The 23,204-nt window shown below is 39.9% G+C and overlaps 2 protein-coding genes across 3 annotated transcripts in view; both read right to left on the bottom strand.

Moving 5' to 3' along the window:
- tatdn1 (TatD DNase domain containing 1) overlaps nucleotides 1-11,390 on the bottom strand; it is a 31,954-nt gene extending 20,564 nt beyond the window's left edge. The window contains exon 1 of the mRNA XM_034161554.1: nucleotides 10,223-11,390. Coding sequence (XP_034017445.1) covers nucleotides 10,223-10,262 — 40 coding nt within the window. The 5' untranslated portion in view covers nucleotides 10,263-11,390. The remainder of the gene's footprint in view (nucleotides 1-10,222) is intronic.
- LOC117502494 (class I histocompatibility antigen, F10 alpha chain-like) lies at nucleotides 1,564-22,554 on the bottom strand. 2 transcript variants are annotated; one of them, XM_034161551.1, is made up of 8 exons: nucleotides 22,378-22,554; nucleotides 18,909-19,175; nucleotides 17,314-17,592; nucleotides 16,063-16,365; nucleotides 15,110-15,211; nucleotides 14,353-14,373; nucleotides 14,161-14,221; nucleotides 13,730-13,765 (listed from the first exon to the last, which is right to left on the bottom strand). In XM_034161551.1, the coding sequence occupies exons 1-7, from the start codon at nucleotides 22,427-22,429 to the stop codon at nucleotides 14,166-14,168; spliced, it is 1,080 nt and encodes a 359-aa protein (XP_034017442.1). In that variant the 5' UTR covers nucleotides 22,430-22,554; the 3' UTR covers nucleotides 13,730-13,765; nucleotides 14,161-14,165. The 2 variants fall into 2 exon arrangements, with proteins under 2 accessions (XP_034017443.1, XP_034017442.1); XM_034161552.1 differs by lacking the exons at nucleotides 13,730-13,765; nucleotides 14,161-14,221; nucleotides 14,353-14,373 and adding an exon at nucleotides 1,564-1,617 and having other exon boundaries at nucleotides 15,198-15,211.
- Nucleotides 22,555-23,204: the final 650 nt, after the last annotated feature.

The raw sequence follows: 23,204 nt of genomic DNA, 5'->3' as shown, positions 1-23,204 counted from the left end.
TTTTTTGTCCATTTTAAAGCATTGGAGATCATTGTAGATGAACAGACTATAATCTTTTGCACCTGTGTATAAGTTTTCCCCTCTCCAATCAACTTTTTAATCAAACTACGCTGTTCTTCTGAACAATGTCTTGAACGTCCCATTTTCCTCAGGCTTTCAAAGAGAAAAGCATGTTCAACAGGTGCTGGTTTCATCCTTAAATAGGGGACACCTGATTCACACCTGTTTGTTCCACAAAATTGACAAACTCACTGACTGAATGTCACACTACTATTATTGTGAACACCCCCTTTTCTACTTTTTTTTTACTAATAGCCCAATTTCATAGCCTTAAGAGTGTGCATATCATGAATGTTTGGTCTTGTTGGATTTGTGAGAATCTACTGAATCTACTGGTACCTTATTTCCCATGTAACAATAAGAAATATACTCAAAACCTGGATTAAACTTTTTAGTCACATAGCACTACTATTATTCTGAACACTACTGTATGTGGACAGGTGTGTGTCTTTCCAAATCATGTCCAATCAACTGACGTTACTCCAAGTGGACTCCAATTAAGCTGTAGAAACATCTCAAGGATGATCAGTGGAAACAGGAGGCACCTGAGCTCAATTTTGAGCTTCATGGCAAAGGCTGTGAAGACTTATATACATGTGATTTCTGAGTTGTTGTTCTTTTAATAATTTTGGAAAAAAAATCTCATAAATGCCTTTTTCACATTGTCATTATGGGGTGTTCTGAGTAGAATTTTGAGGGAAAAAATTAATTTCATCCATTTTGGAATGAGGCTGTAACATAAAATGTGGGATAAGTGCAGCGCTGTGAATACTTTCTGGATGCACTGGATTTGTATTTATTAAAAGTTCTATTTTAAATTGAATTCTCACAGTTAGGATGCACGCTACATATTTTTGCATGATTTGACATATACAAGAGCTTACAAAATTGTCCACCAGAATCCAAAGATTTAGAGAAGAGATAATTACCTTTTCTGACATTATAGTATGTAAATGTTGACAGGAATTACTGTATGACTATACTATACACTCTACCACAGTATACTGTAAGTAAATATATGTTTCAGTACATCACTGTGCCAATGTACTGTAGTATTGTAATGGAGGGTTAGTCTAACTGTTTGCAGGCCTAGTATTCCATGTATATTTTTGTACTTTTTTTTTTTTTTTACCATAGGCTTTCTGTGTACAAGTGTGAAATGCACATGATTTCTGTTTGTTTTTGTACAAGTGCTACATATAAATGCGCAGGATTTCTGTTATTTGTACTTCTTTTTTACAAGTGCTAAATGCACAGGTTTTTTTGTTCTGCAACATGCATCTAGCCAACAGTGAACAATAAACATTTATTTCTACAGCTTCATGTCCTGAGAATCATTTCTTCTGTTTTTCTATGTAGCGTTTAGAGACTGATCAGTACTGTTTTTTAATTTTGATTAACTCGGGGCAGGATTTGACAACATAGTTCAGTTTGGAGCACAGATTGAACTGGTTGGAGGGGGAGGTGTGTGGGGGGTGGTGGTGGTGGTGGGCATTATTATACGTGGCACTGCAGGTCCTACCAGCAGACATACGGTGCCAGATTCATCTCGAGGATCTCTCGTATGCACTGAACTGTGGTTAGATGGTCCTCAGATTGCACATGGACCGCTGTCGGATAGGTGTCCCATCTTGATGGCGCCCGGAGAATTATGACCATGTGTGTCACACTCGGGGACGCCGGCCGATTTTGACCAACTGTGTGGACTTCCGCAGATGGCTGTCAGAACTTTTCGGATGTGCGCCGATTCATAACTCCGACGGCACTCTGCGTGATTCCAGTTATGTGTGATGGGGTATAAGAGTTAAACCGAATACGATTTATCCCGAGCTGTCAGTTCCGCGGTTCTGAATTTGGTCGATTAGCTCTGTGTCGGTTACACAAGAGCTGTGCAAGTTCACCATGAACCCACAAACACCAGAAGCATAATTTATAAAACATTACACCAACAGTCGTCTCTTTTGACTTTAAATAGAATATTTTTGGCTGTATTTAGTGTGCTTTAATAGAGGATGGCTCTTTTTAATGTCAGTGGTTTTAAGCCTCGACCCAACAAATCACTAGCTTTGGGACCAAAATCCAGGAGTTTTCTGTCCCGCTGGTTGCAGATGAGTACATTATTAGTTTGAGCAGTAAAATTATATTCTGCATCTTCTGAGCTGAAGCTGCTGAGTTGGAAGCATCAGATGCGTTTCTTTCATTTTATGCGTCTCTTGTTCTCACTGTGTGACGTGTATTTGTTGATCAAATGTCATATTCTTCCTTTATTTTTGCTGTCTCGAGTTGGTGCCAGATAATGTTTGGTTGTAATATGAACACTATTATTTTCTCTTCCCTGTGCGGTGCCATTACGCATGTCTTATGTTAGTTTTCTTTTCAGCCATCAGGGTTCCTGAAGTCCTGCGTCCAAGAGGAGGGGTGTGTCTGGACCTGAACCATGGGACGACCCCCCTGACCTTCAAGTTCAGACATGGAGACACTGTGGGCTCAGCAGCCAAATACTGAGGAAATAATGCAGATCTGGCAACGTGGAAAATCATTGTCCATGCAAATGACAAAGCGTTTGCTGTTTTTGTGTGTTTTATGTCATAAACATCCGAGTCCACTGTCATGAGTATTTATATGGCCCCATTCAAATGGTGTTAAATCAACTCTGGCATATTGTACAAGAGCTCTGTTAGTCCTGATCAACTTGATTTAACACTCTAATACACTGTCACAGATATTGTTTATGGATAACACACACTCAACAACAAAGAACAGACAAATTTTCTTTTTCGTGATGTAACCGATGACATCAGACAAAGAGAATTATTTCCCTGCAGATGAGATAATGACTGTGTTGCGTTCAGGGACCTGGTCTGTACTGTGTGGTTGATATTTTGATGCATCTGTCTGCTCGCCTGTTCTCCACCGACTGTGTGTGTTTCTGAAATAAAAATCTGGCAGTGTTTTTCATTTTGTTTTGAAATATTTATTGTGAATGTCTGTATGTGTTTGAAGGGATAGAATTACTTTTTTGAACTATACAATAATTTTTCAACATCATGTCCAGTCACACCTCATAGTAACAATGAACATATCAGAGCTCCTTCAGGTCCAACAGACACTTTACATTCAACAATGAAAGAGGATTTTATTCCACTGATTAAGTGTTTACTTTCTCTCCACAAGAACATGTTTATTTCTTTGTGAGGTTAAAAATATCAAAATTCATTTTATTTAATTGAGGAATTGATTCAAAATGTTCACTTCTATAAAGCTGCTGTCAATTCAAATGTCAGAGTTTAAAGCAGGAAAAGTGGCGATCCAAACAGACACCTGATACAAAAGCTAACAGTCACGTGATTTCTCAGAAACAGGCCTCGTTTGACTTCAGTCACGTGATCCCACACAGGCTTCGTTTGGACACGCCCCCTATGCTCAACACACCTGTTTGTTGAGATCTCTAAAGCCCTCAGCTTGAGGCTTGAACCCATAGACATTATATACATACAACCTCAATTCCAATGAAGTTGGGACGTTGTGTGAAATGTAAATTAAAACAGAATACAATGATTTGCAAATCCTCTTCAACCTATATTCAATTGAATACATCACAAAGACAAGATATTTAATGTCCAAACTGATAGACTTTTTTGTTTTTGTTCAAATATTTGCTCATTTTGAAATGGATGCCTGCAACACATTTCAAAAAAGCTGGGACAGAGGCAACAAATGACTGGGAAATTTGATGAATGCTCAAAGAACACCTGTTTGGAACATTCCACAGGTGAACAGGTTAATTGGAAACAGGTGAGTGTCATGACTGGGTCTTAAAGGAGCATCCCCAAAAGAATCAGCCGTTCACAAGGAAAGATGGGGCGAGGATTACCACTTTGTGAACAACTGCGTGAAAAAATAGTCGAACAGTTTAAGAACAATGTTTCTCAATGTTCAATTGCAAGGAATTTAGGGATTCCACAGTGGGTCTACAGTCCATAATATAATCAGAAGATTCAGAGAATCTGGAGAACTTTCTACATGTAAGCAGCAAGGCCAAAAACCAACACTGCAGGCAGCACTGCATTAAAAACCGACATCATTGTGTAATGGATCTTACCACGTGGGTTCAGGAACACTTCAGAAAACAATTGTCAGTTAACACAGTTTGTCGCTACATCTACAATTGCAAGTTAAAACTCTACCATGCAAAGCGAAAGCCATACATCAACAACATCCAGAAACACCGCCGCCTTCTCTGGGCCCGAGTTTATTTGAAATGGACAGACGCAAAATGGAAAAGTGTGCTGTGGTCTGATGAGTTCACATTTCAAATTGTTTTTGGAAATCATGGACGTTGTGTCCTCTGGACAAAAGAGAAAAAAGACCATCCAGATTGTTACCAGCGCAAAGTTCAAAAGCCAGCATCTGTGATGGTATGGGGGTGTGTTAGTGGCCATGGCATGGGCAACTTACACATCTATGATGGCACCATCAATGCTGAAAGGTACAACACATGCTGCCATCCAAGCAATGTCTTTCAGGGACGTCCCTGCTTATTTAAGTAAGTCAATGCCAAGCCACATTCTGCACGTGTTACAACAGTGTGGCTTCGTAGTAAAAGAGTGCGGGTACTAGACTGGCCTGCCTGCAGTACAGACCTGTCACCCATTGAAAATCTGTGGCGCATTATGAAGTGCAAAATATGACAATGGAGACCCCGGACTGTTGAACAACTGAAGTTGTACATCAAGCAAGAATGGGAAAGAATTCCACCTACAAAGCTTCAACAATTAGTTTCCTCAGTTCCCAAATGCTTAATGAGTGTTGTTAGAAGGAAAGGTGATGTAACACAGTGGTAAACACACCACTGTCCCAGCTTTTTTGAAACGTGTTGCAGGCATCTATTTCAAAATGTGCAAATATTTACACAAAATATTTGTGTAAATATTGGTCGTGGTTACGTTATGGCAGAGCGGCGAACCCACCTTCCCCCTCCCCCATCCCATGGTGGCTTTCCTCTCACTCAAACCCGCAGCTTCACGGTGCTTTAAACAGTGTGGACAGAGTTCACAGAGTTCAATAGCGAAGCAAAGAGTGCCTCGAAACGAGACGAGTCATTGGATAAATGTTGGGCTTTGTCCTGCCCATCGGACGCTCAGCGTCTCTGGGGGTCTATGGGGCAGTGGGCTGGCATTGGCTGGCCTGGACGCTCAGCTTCTGCATGATGATTGGATAATCTGTCTGAGGCTGAATCCCTTTTTGATTGTTAGCGACATAAGCGAATCAGCGATCTTTTGGTGTAAACATCCGTGGGAGCATTTTTTAATTTTCATTCTGTTCTGGGTTGAACCGTAGACTTTCCTAATCCTCTTAGCAGCATTTTCTTTGTTAAAAACGACTAGCGACAAATCAAGCTTCTATTTCTGGTGTTTTTTTTTTTTTTGTAGCTGCTTGTGTTTGGAGACTGATTTCTATCACTCTTTCTGACTTCTATCGCAGTTTCTGTCCCTACTGAGCAGCGGGTGTTCCTTCACCGTCACAAAGCACTCACAGGCGGACACACTTCACACTAGCCTTGCGCCAGTCCCAGCTAGCGAGCTAGCTAGGTAGCAAGCTGCACATAATGGGAGACAATTTGAATGTTGTGGACCAGATTTTGGCGAAGCCATTTGATAATCTTCCTTACGAAGAAGCCATGGCTGCTGTCATGGCTTCGGCTCTCAATGGTTTGCAGCTCAAAGTTAAAGCAATAGCCCCCAGTGCAATGTTTGTGCATTGCTATGCTCACAGACTGAATCTGGTTCTGTCTCAGGGGGCTAAATGCTTATCTGAGTGCAGAATATTTTTTGCATCACTCTCTGGGTTTGCCACATTTTTCTCAAAATCCACAAAGAGGATGTCTTTTCTTGAGTCTGCAGGCTGCTCAAGGTTGCCCAGAAATGCTCCTACTCGAAGGAATTTTACATCACGGATAGTGAACACTGTGGCAAACAATTATGATGCCTCCTGCAAACTTTTGAGATGATCATTGCAGATAAGTCCATGGATGATGACACATTAGACTGTGCCAATTTCTTTGTGTTTGTTATTGCAGTAGTCATTAAAACCGGAAATTTGTTCTTGAAAATAGCTGTTGTGAGTTCATTTGTGGGATTGTGGGTGTTCTGGACGAAGTTAGTGTTTTCATGGGTGCTGGGGCGGAGGTGGTGGCCACGTTAGTGTGTGCGGGGGGGGCACGCAGGGGGTTTCGCCTGGGGAGTCAATCACTCTAAGACCGCCACTGCTGGTTGCTGCAGGGTGAAGGACGCTGCGCTCCGGCTTATACTTTCACCTTTGCATTGCCCAATCAAATTTCTTCTGCTTTTTATATTGTAGTAACAAAGATGTTTAAGAGAAATGTATTGGAGTAAAAGTATACATTTTACTGGGGAAATGTTGTGGAGCAAAAGTGAAAGTTGCCAGAAATGTAAATAATGAAGTAAAGTACAGATACGTCAAAATTCTACTTAAGCACAGTAACAAAGTATTTGTACTTTGTTTCATTACAACACTGCATCTTGTCAGAACAGAATTGTTGTCAGAATTTACTCAGATGTAACCCAGGGTCAACCTCTTAAACCGGGGTTGACAAAACCTGGTTTTCTCAAGTGGTGTTAATCGGTACTACTACAACCCCTGGCAAAAATTATGGAATCACCGGCCTCGGAGGATGTTCAGTCAGTTGTTTAATTTTGTAGAAAAAAAAGCAGATCACAGACATGACACAAAACTAAAGTCATTTCAAATGGCAACTTTCTGGCTTTAAGAAACACTATAAGAAATCAGGAAAAAAACATTGTGGCAGTCAGTAACGGTTACTTTTTTAGACCAAACAGAGGGAAAAAAATATGGAATCACTCAATTCTGAGGAATAAATTATGGAATCATGAAAAACAAAAGAACGCTCCAACACATCACTAGTATTTTGTTGCACCACCTCTGGCTTTTATAACAGCTTGCAGTCTCTGAGGCATGGACTTAATGTAGTACTCTTCATCAATCTGGCTCCAACTTTCTCTGATTGCTGTTGCCAGATCAGCTTTGCAGGTTGGAGCCTTGTCATGGACCATTTTCTTCAACTTCCACCAAAGATTTTCAATTGGATTAAGATCAGGACTATTTGCAGGCCATGACATTGACCCTATATGTCTTTTTGCAAGGAATGTTTTCACAGTTTTTGCTCTATGGCAAGATGCATTATCATCTTGAAACATGATTTCATCATCCCCAAACATCCTTTCAATTGATGGGATAAGAAAAGTGTCCAAAATATCAACGTAAACTTGTGCATTTATTGATGATGTAATGACAGCCATCTCCCCAGTGCCTTTACCTGACATGCAGCCCCATATCATCAATGACTGTGGAAATTTACATGTTCTCTTCAGGCAGTCATCTTTATAAATCTCATTGGAACGGCACCAAAAAAAAGTTCCAGCATATTCACCTTGCCCAATGCAGATTCGAGATTCATCACTGAATATGACTTTCATCCAGTCATCCACAGTCCACGATTGCTTTTCCTTAGCCCAATGTAACCTTGTTTTCTTCTGTGATGATGGCTTTCATTTAGCTTTTCTGTATGTAAATCCCATTTCCTTTAGGCGGTTTCTTACAGTTCGGTCACAGACGTTGATTCCAGTTTCCTCCCATTTGTTCCTCATTTGTTTTGTTGTGCATTTTTGATTTTTGAGACATTTTGCTTTAAGTTTTCTGTCTTGACGCTTTGATGTCTTCCTTGGTCTACCAGTATGTTTGCCTTTAACAACCTTCCCATGTTGTTTGTATTTGGTAAAGAGTTTAGACACAGCTGACTGTGAACAACCAACATCTTTTGCAACATTGCGTGATGATTTACCCTCTTTTAAGAGTTTGATAACCCTCTCCTTTGTTTCAATTGACGTCTCTCGTGTTGGAGCCATGATTCATGTCAGTCCACTTGGTGCAACAGCTATCCAAGGTGTGATCACTCCTTTTTAGATGCAGACTAACGAGCAGATCTGATTTGACGCAGGTGTTAGTTTTGGGGATGAAAAATTACACGGTGATTCCATAATTTATTCCTCAGAATTGAGTGAGTCCATATTTTTTTTTCCCTCTGCTTGGTCTAAAAAAGTAACCGTTACTGACTGCCACAATTATTTTTCCTGATTTCTTATAGTGTTTCTTAAAGCCAGAAAGTTGCCATTTGAAATGACTTTAGTTTTGTGTCATGTCTGTGATCTGCTTTTTTCTACAAAATTAAACAACTGAATGAACATCCTCCGAGTTCGGTGATTCCATAATTTTTGCCAGGGGTTGTACGACGCTGAATAAGATGTTGATTTGTTGAACCTGTGTTAAGCTAATTGGAGTTTGTGCGCGTTCACATAAAAGGGGCAGGTTGCAGCACACGTCACCATTTTTCAATGATGGCGCGGTCACCTTACTTTACTGAAGAAGAATGCACGATTATTATGCAGAGCTACGAGGAATTTAAATTAATGTTAAGGGGGAAATCGAACACATCTTCTGCCAATAAAGCAAGACAGGCTTGTTGGCAACGTATTGCTGATCGGGTAAATGTGTATGTACAAGTCAATTGTTCCCCAAATCTGTTACAGATGATTAACCTGTGGAATGTCTAATATGTGTAAAAAAATGACCTTCTGTCATTAATTACACCCAGATGCAACACGATTCAGAAGTGGGCATAGGCCTACTAATAAATGTTAGGTTAATTTAATGTTTCCTAAATAGGCTACCTTGACTGTATGATTGCTATTCCTAATCCTGTCAATATTTCAGATGCAATAGCAGTGCCAAACGCACCTGGCAGCAGGTGAAGATGAAATATAAACATCCTTCAGAATGGTAGGTTTATATTCATAGCTTGATAAGCCCCACTTCGCCTAATTAATGGACATGCATTAAACCTATTTTGATATTAGTAATTACCCGCGATTGCATACAACCCTTCTTTGATTTGCATTGCGGATAAATGGCCAGGGAAAACAACAAATGCATCCAACAGTTTAGATAGAGCAAGTACTACCTTGCGAATCATACGACATACAGTATTCTTGCTCAGATGTTCAGCATCACCGATGGAATACATAAATTGTCCACTGGCAAAACAGGCACAAGGCACATTATCTGCTCGATCGTCAGGGCATTGCTACACTGTGAAAAATGACTTTTTTGTACAGGAAAACGCTGGCAGCTGTGGTTAGATAACATTACAGACATAATATGTATATGGATTTACAGTAATGAACCACGGCTGACTCACATTAAAAGAACTGTTAAATCTACAAACAAGAGCTCTCTTTTTTGTACATTTAACTGCTGTATCTTTTACAGGAATTCCCTGGTAACCACAGCTGCCAGTGTTTTCCTGTAAAAACAAGTCTTTTTTTACAGTGTACGATGGGTGATGTTACAGACTTCTGGCCCGATCAGCTGACAAAGATGACGAATTCCCTCGGCTAAGGATCTATATCTTTCATAGAGAATATCTTCCAGGTATGTCAGCGGATTCTGGCGGTCTTTAAAAACCCTCGCCCTGCGAAGAGATCCCCTCACAATTTGTGCCCCAATATCAAACGGATCATCCAGGTAGGCCGGCATTGTCTTCGGAGTGATTGAAGGTGGATGGATGGTACTTATAAAGGGAGTGGTTAAGCGAAAACCTCAAGCTAACCGAGAACATAACCTGCTCGGATCAGGTTTGGCACACAGCATAAATTGCCATGGCAGCATACCTCGATCAAAACCTATCCACCTTTCGTAGTATGGGTTAACCGGGAAGTTACTCCACACATCATCAACTTACTCCCGAAGTTACCCTGATAAGCCAGTAACCCCGCTTCGTTGTACAGGCCCCAGGTTGTCAGACGAGGCGACCTCATGACTTGCTGAAATGTAATGCAGCGTCGCCGCCATATTGGATGGGTCTCTTCACAATCGGCTGGCACCAAAGTCAACCGGAGTTAATGGAGAGTGAGCAAATAGGCCGTTATTTTGTGCTGCTTAAGGATGCAATAACCGGTGCAGTATAGAAACCAGAGTGGGATTACCTTTCACAAGTAAGACTGAACAATAATTTTGATTATTTTACCATTTGTAATATTATGTCATCATAACAAATGGTACTTACCTGTAATGTTAATACAGCAGGAACTGGTTCTCTCTCTCATTAGCTGTTTCCATCTGGGCTGATGATCCCCTCAGAGGGACCAGTGAAGGTGGTCAGAGCAGCAGAACGCGATTCACCAAAACACACAGAGAACAAGGTGTCAGTGTGTCCTTCAGAGGATGTGTTCTTACTTGGGGAGCACATTACAGAAACCCAATTTGGAATTGAGAACCATCATTTCATGCTTCTGTCATTTGTAGATAAATTGATAGAAGTACAATGAAATTATCTTCACACCCAATCACCTCAGACAAAAATACAGCAATTAATCCACAATTATTACTTGTTGACTGTAATAATGGCACACATTACATTTGATTGTTTATGTACACTAAGACAGTCCATCATCCGAATTGAGGCAATGTGTGTGTGTTGTGGTGTCTGTATTTCACAAAGTAAGGCTGTGAAATAACACATCTCAAAATTAACTACACTGGTGTTACAGAATGCCAGAACACACAAGAAGCTGTGCAAAACAAATCTTTTTTTCAAAGGTTTTAGTTCTCCAGCCCCAGTTGCAAGCCAAAGAAGGTAGTTTAAGACCCTGGAATGACCTGGAATTATATTGTTTCTTTTCCTGGCCTTGAAAAATAAAGTTCATCTTTGTAGCAAAACCTGGTGAGCAAATTCAAATGAACAATCCAAACTTGTTTATTTACTAAATTATAAAATTAATTCATTTATCTATATGCCATACCATATGTCTTTGTTAAAGAGCATAAGACAAAGTCTTTCAGCATGAAAGAACGCATTTTTAATGTGACCGCATCCTGTACTTTTACTGAATCTCTGCTGTTATTAATAAACCAAACCGTGCGAAAATCAGGTAAAAATCAGGGGAGTTACGGATTACTGTATTTGGGGATACACCTTCCGCAGTACAAATAAAAGCAATAGGGAGCCATCTAAGATGGCAGCCACACTGATACGTCAGCTCCAACAGGCAGCGGCAGTCCATGCGGCGTCTACGTACAGTGGGTTGCAAAAGTTTTCAGCCCCTTGGTTAAGTTACACATTTTAATTTGTTTATGGCATTTAAAATACAAAAAGTAAATCAGGCTTCTCAATATAAAATTTCTAAAATTATCTTCCTTTGCCTCAAACTGAAAGTAAATCTCAACTTCACTAACTTCATTTAATTAAAAATATAAAAGCTAAGATAATGGGTTGCATAAATAGTCAGCCCCTTTGATATAATACTTGTAAATCAGTTTAATTGCCAGTTTTCTTCAGACAAGTCAGGGGATGGATACATGTGTAACGGAGGCCAGCAGGTGTCGCTGTGCAGATGTAGTTAGTAAACCTCACTCCCAACAGCTCAAAAGGATTCTCTGGTCACGAAGCCAGAGCCCTGGGTTTTAGCCTTCTGGTTAGAGAGTCCGACTCCCATGCCGGAGCTCGTACGTTCGCATCCCAAGGGGAGCGAATGGGCGGAGTCATAACAACACAACGCAGAGTGCAGCCGCTACACATGAACATTTCCAAGTCACTGAAATGTCTGGAACTTTATTTACATCAGTTATGAAGAAGTACAAACAGTATGGCACTCTATGGTAAATCTGTGTGGAGTAGACAGTTCTCAAAAACTGAGTGAGTGTGTAAGAAGTAGAGTGAGGAAAGCCACCAAGACACCCAGACAACCCAAAAGAAGTTACAGGCTTCTGTGGCTGTGATTGGAGAAATTGTGCACAGTGCATGTTTTGCATTTTGTATCACCAGTTATACAGCTTCATGATGAAGTGGTATAGAGGATTTTCTTTCACCATGTAATTATTAAACATCCTTGATCAAAACATCTCAATATGACATACAGTGTTTAAAACATGAATAAAAATTCTTTATACTGAAAAGCTTCAATCAACAAGATGGTAAAGAAAAAAAACAAAACAATAAAGAATATTTGCACAACTAGAAAATCTGCAGATTGGTTGTGTGATAATGTGAGTCTATGTGGAAATTTATATTATATTACTGCATTTATATTAATTTCAATTCAACAGCAACACAAACCATCACCAAAAATATTGAATTGCTCTTACTGTTGATTTGTTGAACACAAACATAATAATGTATCATTTTATGATGATAATAGTGACAACAATGACACATCTTGTTTACCTGCACCCACATATGAAACAAAAAACATATATATACACATATACATACATACATACATATATACACTCAACAAAAATATAAACGCAACACTTTTGGTTTTGCTCCCATTTTGTATGAGATGAACTTAAAGATCTAAAACTTTTTCCACATACACAATATCACCATTTCCCTCAAATATTGTTCACAAACCAGTCTAAATCTGTGATAGTGAACACTTCTCCTTTGCTGAGATAATCCATCCCACCTCACAGGTGTGCCATACCAAGATGCTGATTAGACACCATGATTAGTGCACAGGTGTGCCTTAGACTGCCCACAATAAAAGGCCACTCTGAAAGGTGCAGTTTTGTTTTATTGGGGGGGGGATACCAGTCAGTATCTGGTGTGACCACCATTTGCCTCATGCAGTGCAACACATCTCCTTCGCATCATCCGTGAAGAGAACACCTCTCCAATGTGCCAAACGCCAGCGAATGTGAGCATTTGCCCACTCAAGTCGGTTACGACGACGAACTGGAGTCAGGTCGAGACACCGATGAGGACGCCGAGCATGCAGATGAGCTTCCCTGAGATGGTTTCTGACAGTTTGTGCAGAAATTCTTTGGTTATGCAAACCGATTGTTTCAGCAGCTGTCCGAGTGGCTGGTCTCAGACGATCTTGGAGGTGAACATGCTGGATGTGGAGGTCCTGGGCTGGTGTGGTTACACGTGGTCTGCGGTTGTGAGGCTGGTTGGATGTACTGCCAAATTCTCTGAAACGACTTTGGAGAAGGCCTATGGTAGAGAAATGAACATTCAATACACGAGCAACAGCTCTGGTTGACATTCCTGCTGTCAGCATGCCAATTGCACGCTCCCTCAAATCTTGCGACATCTGTGGCATTGTGCTGTGTGATAAAACTGCACCTTTCAGAGTGGCCTTTTATTGTGGGCAGTCTAAGGCACACCTGTGCACTAATCATGGTGTCTAATCAGCATCTTGGTATGGCACACCTGTGAGGTGGGATGGATTATCTCAGCAAAGGAGAAGTGCTCACTATCACAGATTTCGACTGGTTTGTGAACAATATTTGAGGGAAATGGTGATATTGTGTATGTGGAAAAAGTTTTAGATCTTTGAGTTCATCTCATACAAAATGGGAGCAAAACCAAAAGTGTTGCGTTTATATTTTTGTTGAGTATATATATATATATATTCAAACTGGTTTGTTTTTAGATATTCACTCAATAAGCTCCAATACAGAAAATTAAATCATTTATTTTTTAATTCTAAAATTAGGATGAATTATTAAAATAGTACTCATCAATAATAGTTTATAAAAGTTTACAGATGAACAGAACACGACGATGTCTCCTCATATTCCAGTGAGACATTTATCCAAAAACCTACGACACCATAAAATGAAAAAAAAAAAAAAAAAAAAAAATGAAGTAAAAAAACTGTCGCAATTTAGCTGCTCCACATTTCATTAAATAAGTCATCAAAATGCTTATGAGAAAAATTCTTAGTCTAAAGCTCTCATAATAATCCCATAATCACTCAAATGAAAAAATAAATAAACCTGAACCACATTTGATTTGACTTCATAAATATTATCATGCGAATTAAAGAAAATAAAGTGAATAAAACATTTACAATCTTTTTCCCCATTCTGAAGTTGAAGCAATTTTCTTTCTTCCACCAAACAAATTACACCTTACATTTTGATGATGATTGTTGTTTAAAATGTAAAATTTGCAGAGTTTGAGTCGTGTTTTTAAATCCATATAAAGTGACTCACAGTGTTCATGTTTTCGTGGCGTCTGGATTCAGGTGCTGTGACGCCTCAGAGCTGCTGTCAGCTGTAAAATCAGAAAAACAGTCAGTCCATTTATTCTGAACAGCCTTTAAGAAACAGCCAATAGAGCAGCAAACATCTGCAACTACAAACCTTCAACAAAATACAACTGAATAAAAAAAAATCTGCACTTACGAGACGGAGGACATTTAGCTCCTGAAACAAAAAGACAAGTTCAGTGTCAGTTTCAGTTCAACAAGTCAGATTGTTTCTTCTACAGACTGAAAGAAATTCCCCTTAATGTTGGTTTGGAAAAGGTCAAGGTCATTGGGGTCAAGGGTCAAAATTAAGTTTTTCACTTCGCTTTGCACCAAACATGGCTCACATATGCAGGTGGGTTCTGGAATTACCCAAGTGAGGTCAAATTTTCCAGAGGTCAATCATTGGGTCAAAGGTCATGTCTGACTCCTCCCAGGTCCTTTCACTGATTTCTAACAAACCTCATATTTCAGTGAAGTTTGATCCTGAAACTGACCTTTAAAAAATCATTTGGTCAAAGGTCAAGGAATTACATTTTTAGCCGACTGGGACCAAATGTGTCGCACATTGAGGTGGATTCCAGGTTTGTCCTATCAAAGGTCAACCAGAGGTCAATCATTAGGGTGAAGGTCACTGGGGTCAAATGTCAGATTGCTGTAGTTCTTACTGTCTTCATACTCACGGGTACTGTTACCTCGGAGTATAAATACTGATGACAGATACAGTTGAAATTGCTGTAGAAATATTTGTTTTTATTTTATTGATGCTGAAATGACATAAAATAATAGAGATGATATGAAGACGACTGTGACGTCACTAAAACAGAAATTACAAACTGATCAGATGAACTCTGAAAAATAATTAAATCAAAGTGTTGGAAACTGAAATGAGAAAATCTGTTTTATTCGCTCACCTTTCTTCTTCTTGTAAACTATGAATCCAACGATTGCAGCCAGAACAAGTGCAAGAAGAACCGCTGTAACAATGACTGGGATGAGCACGTCACTGGGCGTCTCTGTCCAAAAAACAACAGCAGCAACAATTCAAACATGCACAGAATCAACATGTCCCATCTGTCCATTTTTAGACAAACACGTCCAGTTAGTGAGGAACTGGTTTCCTGCTGTCCACCAAAATAGACGGGTGCAGTGGGTGGTGAAGTCTGCACAGAGGACCATCAGATGCAGCTTACCACCCATTGAGGACATCTACCTACATCTCCAGATGTAGAGACAAAGCCACCTGCATCCTCCGAGACTCCACCCACCCTGCGTACAGTCTGTTCACACCCCTTCCCTCTGTGCAGCATCCAGGCAAAAGCATCCAGACTGAAAAACAGCTTCTACCCGAATGCTGTCAGACTGTTGAAAAGTTCAACATCCACCACCAAACTGTGAACGTTGTACTACATGCACATTGTCACCTTCTTAATACTCTTAATACTACTTCTTAATGCTGCTGCTGCCGACCCTGTGCCTTGTATATATATTCTATGGCCACAGGGGTGCGCATATTGTACATTGCAAAAGTTTATATTGCAAACCCTTACTAAAAAATAGTACTGATAAGTATATAAAAAGTAAACTAGAAGTATACTTGCATATACTACTTTTTGGTAAGGGAAAGTTTATACAATAGGTTAGGTAAAAAAAAATAAAAAAATTGTCCCAGTTAACTACACCAAGACCTGGAGAAACTGCATTTCGTTCAGCCTGTAAGGGTCAAGTGACAATAAAAGTGTGTCTGAGTCTGAGAATAAGTGTTCCAGATCAAACAGGATCATCTCTGACTTTGAACTGAGTGAGACTGTAAATATGCATTTAGCAGTTTGACTCTCAAGCAAATGAACTGAGACTGTTGTCTCACCGTGGTTGGTCCAGATGACGTCTTTGTCCAGTTTGGTGATGATGTCGTGTTTGACACCAGCCAGCTGAAACACACACTCGTACTTCTCCCAGTCTTCAGGTTTGACTGATGAAAGGTTCAGGTCCACACTCATCTGGAAGGTTCCGTCGTGGTTGGGGAGCAGCTCTCCGTGATCCACGTCCTCGAAAAGCTGCTGTCCTTCTTTTCTCCAGAATATGTCAGCTTTATCAGGATAGAAACCTGTAGCGTGACAGCAGACTGGAGAGGACGGAGACTTCTGGAGGAGAAACACTGAGGGGAGGTCTGGAGAGAGAGATACAGAATAGAGAGATATTACTGATAATTCTGCGATATTGACAAAACGGTCACTAATGTCTTGTGATTATTTATTCTAAAAAAGTACAAAAAAAAAACAAAAAAAAACCCCATAAAAATCTTGATTTTTACTTTTGATTAATTAATTAATTAATTAATCAATCATTTTGTCTATAATAATGTGAATCCAAACATATTTAATTGGTTTTGAGAAAGAAGTCAAAACCAGTTTAACAAATTTCATCAGTGTGAATCCAGCTTCATTTTTAAATTAACAAAAGAACAGTTAAAAAAAAAAACCAAACCAAAAAAAAAAAAACATATCTTAAATTCAATCCAGTTTAAATAATCCAGTTTGCACCAATTTAAAACCAGTTCAAATTATATCGAGATTGAAACAGTTTAAAATCAAAAACCAGTTTGTCTGAAACAAGAGAGGAAACATTCACATTTGAGAAGCTGAAACAGATTAAAATTTGACATTATTTCTTATTAAATTACAGAATGAATTAATTATAAAAGTTGTTTCAGTTGTTTTCTGTTAATTCTTGAAACGTTTGAGCTTCATTTTATCGTTTTATTGACCGTTTGCTCATATTATCATTCACGTTAGAAAAGAGGTCAAAGGTGAAGAAAGAGATGGACAGAAGTGAGGAGAAGTGAAATGAAGAGAAAAAGAATTCAAGATGGACAGAAAAATAGAGACAGATAGAAGAGAAAGAAAAGAGGAGGGAGAGAAAAATAAGTGAGATGAAGACAGATGAGACAGAGAGAGAAAACTAATGTGTGGACATTGAAAATAAAAAGAGGACAGTTTGATGGACAGTGAGTCTCTACGTGATGGTTCATGTTCAGAAACATGTTCCTGTGAATCTGACACAGAAGAGCTTCATGAACCGTGTTTCAATCAAACCTCATCAGGTCATGTGATTCCACCTGTTCTCAGCAGTTGGCTCCTCCCATAGTTCAGGTACTTCTTCAGCCACTCAGGACACTCCTGGGTGTAGTAGTGTTTATATCCTGCCAGTAAAGCTTCGTTATTGTCCCACTTGTGTTTGGTGAAGACAGCCTGTGGATTTGGAGCGATCCATGTCAACGTCTTCAGGTCCAGTGATATGAAGTCTTCTCCATCATAACCATACTGCTCATAACCATTAACGTGTCCAGTCTCATCGTCCCATTCACAGCCGAACATCCACTGGACAATGTGGACACCTGAGAGAGACACAGAGACGTGAGTGAAGCAGAGTGAGACCTCAGCACAGTCAGCTGTTATCAGCTGATTTCACATCTTGACCACAGAGACACACTGATCCACAGACCCCAGATCACAGGATCCACATCTCCTGCTGTGATTGTCCCCACTGAAGACACTCACAGCCAAACATCACGTGGACAAAGTGGACCAAATAGTGTGACGTCCTGACACAGTCACTGTCACACACTGAAGACCTGTCCTGACCATCAGACGCACATGAAACCTGATCCTGGACTTCACATCACGTCCACTGAAGCCCTGCAGCCAGAGGACCAGGAAGGAACCACAGAACCAAAGCAGAGCGTCCTGAAGCTGTTCTAGAAGCTTCCACTGAAGGACGCTTTGAGTCCAGGATCAGTCACTGGACTCCACCTGCTCAGTGATGTTCAGCAGAGTCTGACTACAACTGGTCCAATGAGACGGAGACCAGTAGGACCTTCATGGAGACCAGGAGGCGTCTGTGTGTCCTGATTGGTCTGTCCATCAGCCAATCACAGCACACAGATGTTGGTTTGACGCTGCCTGCTGCATGAAGCAACATGCTGTGGTCAGCAGACTTCATCTAATCTGGACTTCTACTTTCTATCTGAGACTTTAGTGAGGATTCAGGAGTTTTTGATTCATTGATTCATATTTTTCTCAGTGAATGAGTGAGTGAGTGTCTTCACATGACTGATTTTACTCACATTTGGCAACATGCAGCCTGATGAACTGACTTTGGACAACATGATCTTTTCAGGACAGAATGAAGAGCATTTTTACAAGAACTAAATCAAGAATTCACACTTTACAGCACTGATTTCCTGCCTTGATTTCAAATGACACTTAGAACACTTGTGGTCCAGTTTAGTGACTTTACTCTGAGCTTCACACACTTTACATTTTTAAATACGACAAGAATTCAGATATATTATTATCAATATTTACAGCTCACGACTTTATCTCACATTTTAAATTGATCCTCCATAAACTCACAAACTCAACATTTATATTTTCCTCAAGTGGAATCTGGACAATATTAATAAACTGAATGAAACTACGAGAGATTCTGCAGATAAAAAGAGAAAAAATTTAGTTTATCTGTTTGTTTCAGGTGTTAATGAGTGAAGATTGATGAATATTAAGAACACACACACACACACACACACACACACACACACACACACACACACACACACACACACACACACACACACACAGTTTTGTGTGCGTGTGTGTTTTGCAGCTACATAATGAAAAAAATATTCTGTCAGTAAAAGTGAAACAAACTCACCTCCAGTTTGGTTGAAGCGACGTTTTACTGTTTCAATGTTGTTTTTTTCGACCTGCTGGTTTCCCTTATTGAGCTCAGTTTGTGTCTCCCAGTACTGAGGATCATCAGTTGTGATTTTTTCCATCCAGTCCTGTTTGGGTTTTGTTCTCTTGGTGTTACTGTCATAATGAACTATTAAAACATCATCAACATAACCGACAGCCACAAACTCTGGAAGATTTGTGACTCCAGAGGAGGAGGTGTAGAAATACTTCAGAGTGTGAGTCACTGTTAAAAAAAGAAACAAAGAAAATAAATGTCATGTTTAATAAAAAATGTGACAAGCAGTAAATTTAAGACATCAGAAACTTCATGATGATAATATGAAGATTTAACTCAGATCTAAATCGAGGAAGAATAATTTCATATTTGACAGATCAATAAACTTGATACAGGAAAAAATAGACAAAAACACGCAGAAAGTTTTCTTATTTTGTAAGAACGTCCCAAAAATAAATAGTGAATAATTGGTTCCTTGAAATAAAACTTCATATTTAAGGACACAAAATGTCTAAATCATTTAAAACACCTCAGATAAAGTAAAAATAATTTCATAAATATGTGACGCAAGAAGAAAAATAAAGGCGATCCTTCATAAAACATACAACCATCAGTATTTTTTAACAAGTACAGACGGTTGCCCAGTTCCAGATCACCTTTTATAAAGTCCCGCTATATGGAGCCATAATGCAACTGAATGCCCTTTAATTGTGTATTGTTGTATTGGGTATTTGGATGTTATTTAGCTGAAAAAGTCTGGGTGGAGTAGTGCTTAAAGTGTGAAGCCACATTATGTGTGGCGCAAACATTTACCAGAAATGGATCACTTTTGCCGGTTCCGGATCACGACACTCTGTGTCACTTTGGGTTCATTCCTGGCATCTGGCTGGAGCCCTTCTAATGCAGAATGATACACACTGTGCCCGAGAATGTGTTTTGAACACAAAATGATATAAATTATACTTATTAAATGAGAATTTACTTAGTTTCAAAAGGCGCCGTTATACGTTTTTACGAGCAAAAAATGAAGTGTGGAGGTGAGATTTCTCCCGAATTAAAAAGTAAAAGCCCCACATTCATGCCCATTTGTGATGTTGAGATGACCCCCAAAGTCCACATGTCTCACAAGTACTGACACGAGGCTGCTGCTTCAGGAAGACATAACACACTGATATTTTCTACACAAGTAAGTAAGTATTTTCCCACTCTAGAACCAATGACACTGATTGGCGGACTCACCTTTGCTACGTTTTAGAGATCATCACTTTCACACTTGCACGAAAGAGTAAGTCAGAAAACGCGCGCACACCACGGAGACTGGATGTTTTGATTCCTCTGCTGATCACAAAGATGGCTGGATCCGGTCGAGCTTGTGATCGTTTGTAGACAAAACATCAGTATTTCCATTGGTACCAAGTATTAACTTATTCGCACTGATTACTAGAAACGGCGGCGCAAAAACTACAGCAGTGATTGGGAACCGGCAATGATCCAGAACTGGGCTACCTTACACGTAGCTAAGGGTGGGCCTGGGCCCGCCCACTTGTCAGCCAGGCCCGTCCCATCCAATGAGAAGGCTGAGTCAACACTCGACTGTCTCCTGTTGCCTCATTGTATTCCTATGATATGGTATTGCATTAGCACTGAGCAACAATTAATAAATTTTGTCAAAAAAAATCTGATTCATCTTGTGATTTTTATTAATTCATTTTCAGAGTACAGTGGTCCCTCGCTATAACGCAGTTCACCTTTCGCGGCCTCGAAGTTTCGCGGATTGTTTTAGTGCAATTTTGCATGCTTTTTTTTTTTAACGGCGCATTGTGTTCTGCGTCCTTATCAGGCGGGCCGTTCGCGGCACTGGTCGGCATCACCGCGACTGCTCTCACTGCCTCCGATGCGCTTTCTGCGGGCTCGGTAAATGCAGCAGCGGGCCACCTCCTCCTGTCTGCTGTGCAGAATTGCGCCAAATCTGGCAAGAGGTCCAGAGATACACTCGCTGTTTTGATCTGGATGTTGATCGCAGCCGCAGAGCTCCGTGGCCACCGAGAGAGGACTTGGATTCTTTGCGGGTCCCACATCCGTACCTCTGGAGGCAGTGAGCGAAGGGAGAGCTGCGCATTGTGTTCTGCGTGTGTCTGTTTATAATCTTCTCGCCCAGAAGAAAAAAGAGAGTGTTTACACAGGAGAGAAAAGTGAGAAAATGTTAATGCCTGTTTGAGAAAAGTGTATAAAGTGTGTAGTGAGGGGTTTTACAGCCTTAAAACATCTATAATAATTGTAAAAACTAACGCTGACTACTTCGCCGGATTTCGTTTATTGCTGATTATTTTTGAACGTAACTCCCGCGATAAACGAGGGAGCACATTTTTCCTCAAATAAATAGTCTTCTGCGGGCCCTCATCACAATGCCAATAACAACATGCACCGTCGAACGGCTGTTTTCTACTGTTAAATGGATAAAAAATGTCCACCAGAACATCCATGTTGACTCACAGACTGAATGCACTCTCCCTTGAAAGAAAACTGACTGAATCATTGGACTATGATGACGTAATAAGAGAGTTCAACAAAAAACCCCGTCGTCTCCTGCTGTAGCATACATTAAAAGGATTCGTCAAATGTAAGTGTGAGACCATTAATTACTTTTTTCTTCTAAATAGGCCTAATTGTTAATATTATATTGCAACTGCCACGAATCACGTTGGTGTCCGTTGTGATGGTTTTTAATTTGGCCGCTGAGCCATGGTTTCCACTGTTTATCAATTTCATAATTTGGCCGCTGAGCCAACCTGTTTTCATGTTGCGGATATATTTTGAATTTTTATTTTAAAGGACTTTACATGACTAAGCATTGTGTTGCTGCTTGCATTGTCCATGGGCTTGTGTCTGACACTTTGCGTCTGTGTAACTGTGCACACAGCATCTGTGCAGTTGGCTGAGATGTGTTCATCATTAAACTTGGAATTCATTTTTGAAACAATGCCTTATTTAAATACCTATTGACGTTTTGGGTTTAGGCCGAGCCAAGCAGGCTACCAGACTTGCACTGAATGTGTGTGTGTGTGTGGCGCTGCACTGCAGCTTGCATTATCCATGAAGAGTACTTGTGTCTGACGTGTTGCGTCTGTGTGCTCACTTTGCCAGTGCTGTAGGCTAAGTGATAACGTTGCTTGCGATGTCCAAACGAGGCACACTTTTTCAAACGGTGTATTATAATACCTACACCTTACCTACAACCCCAAAGGTTGGGCCCGTCTGATTTTTTTCTGGGCCCACCCGTTTTATGATTTCTGCCTACGCCCCTGCAAGTGACTGTACCTCCTGAAAATACACACAGAATAATGACCAGTAAATCTTATAAATCAAACCTAAAACACAAAATGTCGACATCATTATTATTAAAAATAATCTAAATGTTGTTTAAACTCACCAGCTGCAGCTCTTTGTGCTCCGAGGAGAAACAGAACAAATAAGATGTTCATTTTTCGCTTTAACACGAAGCTTTGACAGACTGACGAAGAGAGTTTTGGATTTTGAAGTTAAACAAACAGAATCCGCAGCAGAACCGACGACGATCAAAGGAAACAGTCAGAGAAGAGTCCGACTTTGGCCTCCGTCTGAGCCAATCACAATTCAGTCTGAGCCCCGCGTCACTTGTATCTGGGTAAACCGGATCCACACAGGTTGTGAATGAAAGAGAAAGTGTGTTTTTGTCTTCTTTTAGTTAATTATAAGAGCAGAAATATTGTTTTTGTGTGTTCAGATGCAGAATGTTCAGGTCTGTGTCAAAGGTCATTGGGGCCCCTTCAAAATATGTCTCTTCTTCAGGAAAATTCATTGTTGTGTTACGATTTATGCAGGTGTGTTTTATAATTTGTATCTGTGAACTCCTCTAATGAACATTTCTACTCATGTTTATTTTCCATCTCTAAACCTTTCAAATAATATCACTGAATCTTTGTTCCAAATCTGAAGAGATAAAACAAAACAATCGCTCACAAAAAAAAAAAGAAAATTCAGGATGAATTAGATATAAAAATTGTTTCCTGTCACAATAATTTATTTGAGGCCCATCTAAGGGGTCCAAACCCACAAGTTGAAAACTAGTAACAAGGCAAATGAGACATTTGAATCATTGTTTTTTTTCACAAGTTCACATATTGAATTTATATGATAAAACTACTCCTGTAATATTTTTTATGTAATTTCGACAAAAATGTTAATTTTCTGTGATGTCAAAGGTCAAAAACTGATTAA

The sequence above is a fragment of the Thalassophryne amazonica genome, chromosome 20, assembly GCF_902500255.1.
Source record: "Thalassophryne amazonica chromosome 20, fThaAma1.1, whole genome shotgun sequence".
Taxonomy (NCBI): Eukaryota; Metazoa; Chordata; class Actinopteri; order Batrachoidiformes; family Batrachoididae; genus Thalassophryne; species Thalassophryne amazonica.
The sequence above is the reverse complement of the archived record's forward strand: the minus strand, read 5'-3'. Positions and strand labels throughout refer to the sequence as shown.

What these genes read in the sequence shown, in the direction of transcription:
- LOC117502494 (XM_034161551.1), bottom strand. Translation starts at nt 22,429, where the DNA reads ATGAACATCTTATTTGTTCTGTTTCTCCTCGGAGCACAAAGAGCTGCA. An exon ending in AGTTTACAAGAAGAAGAAAG is followed by an intron (nt 14,374 to 15,109) that starts GTGAGCGAATAA and finishes TTTTTGTTTCAG; the next exon opens with GAGCTAAATGTCCTCCGTCT. An exon ending in AGCTAAATGTCCTCCGTCTC is followed by an intron (nt 14,222 to 14,352) that starts GTAAGTGCAGAT and finishes CTGATTTTACAG; the next exon opens with CTGACAGCAGCTCTGAGGCG.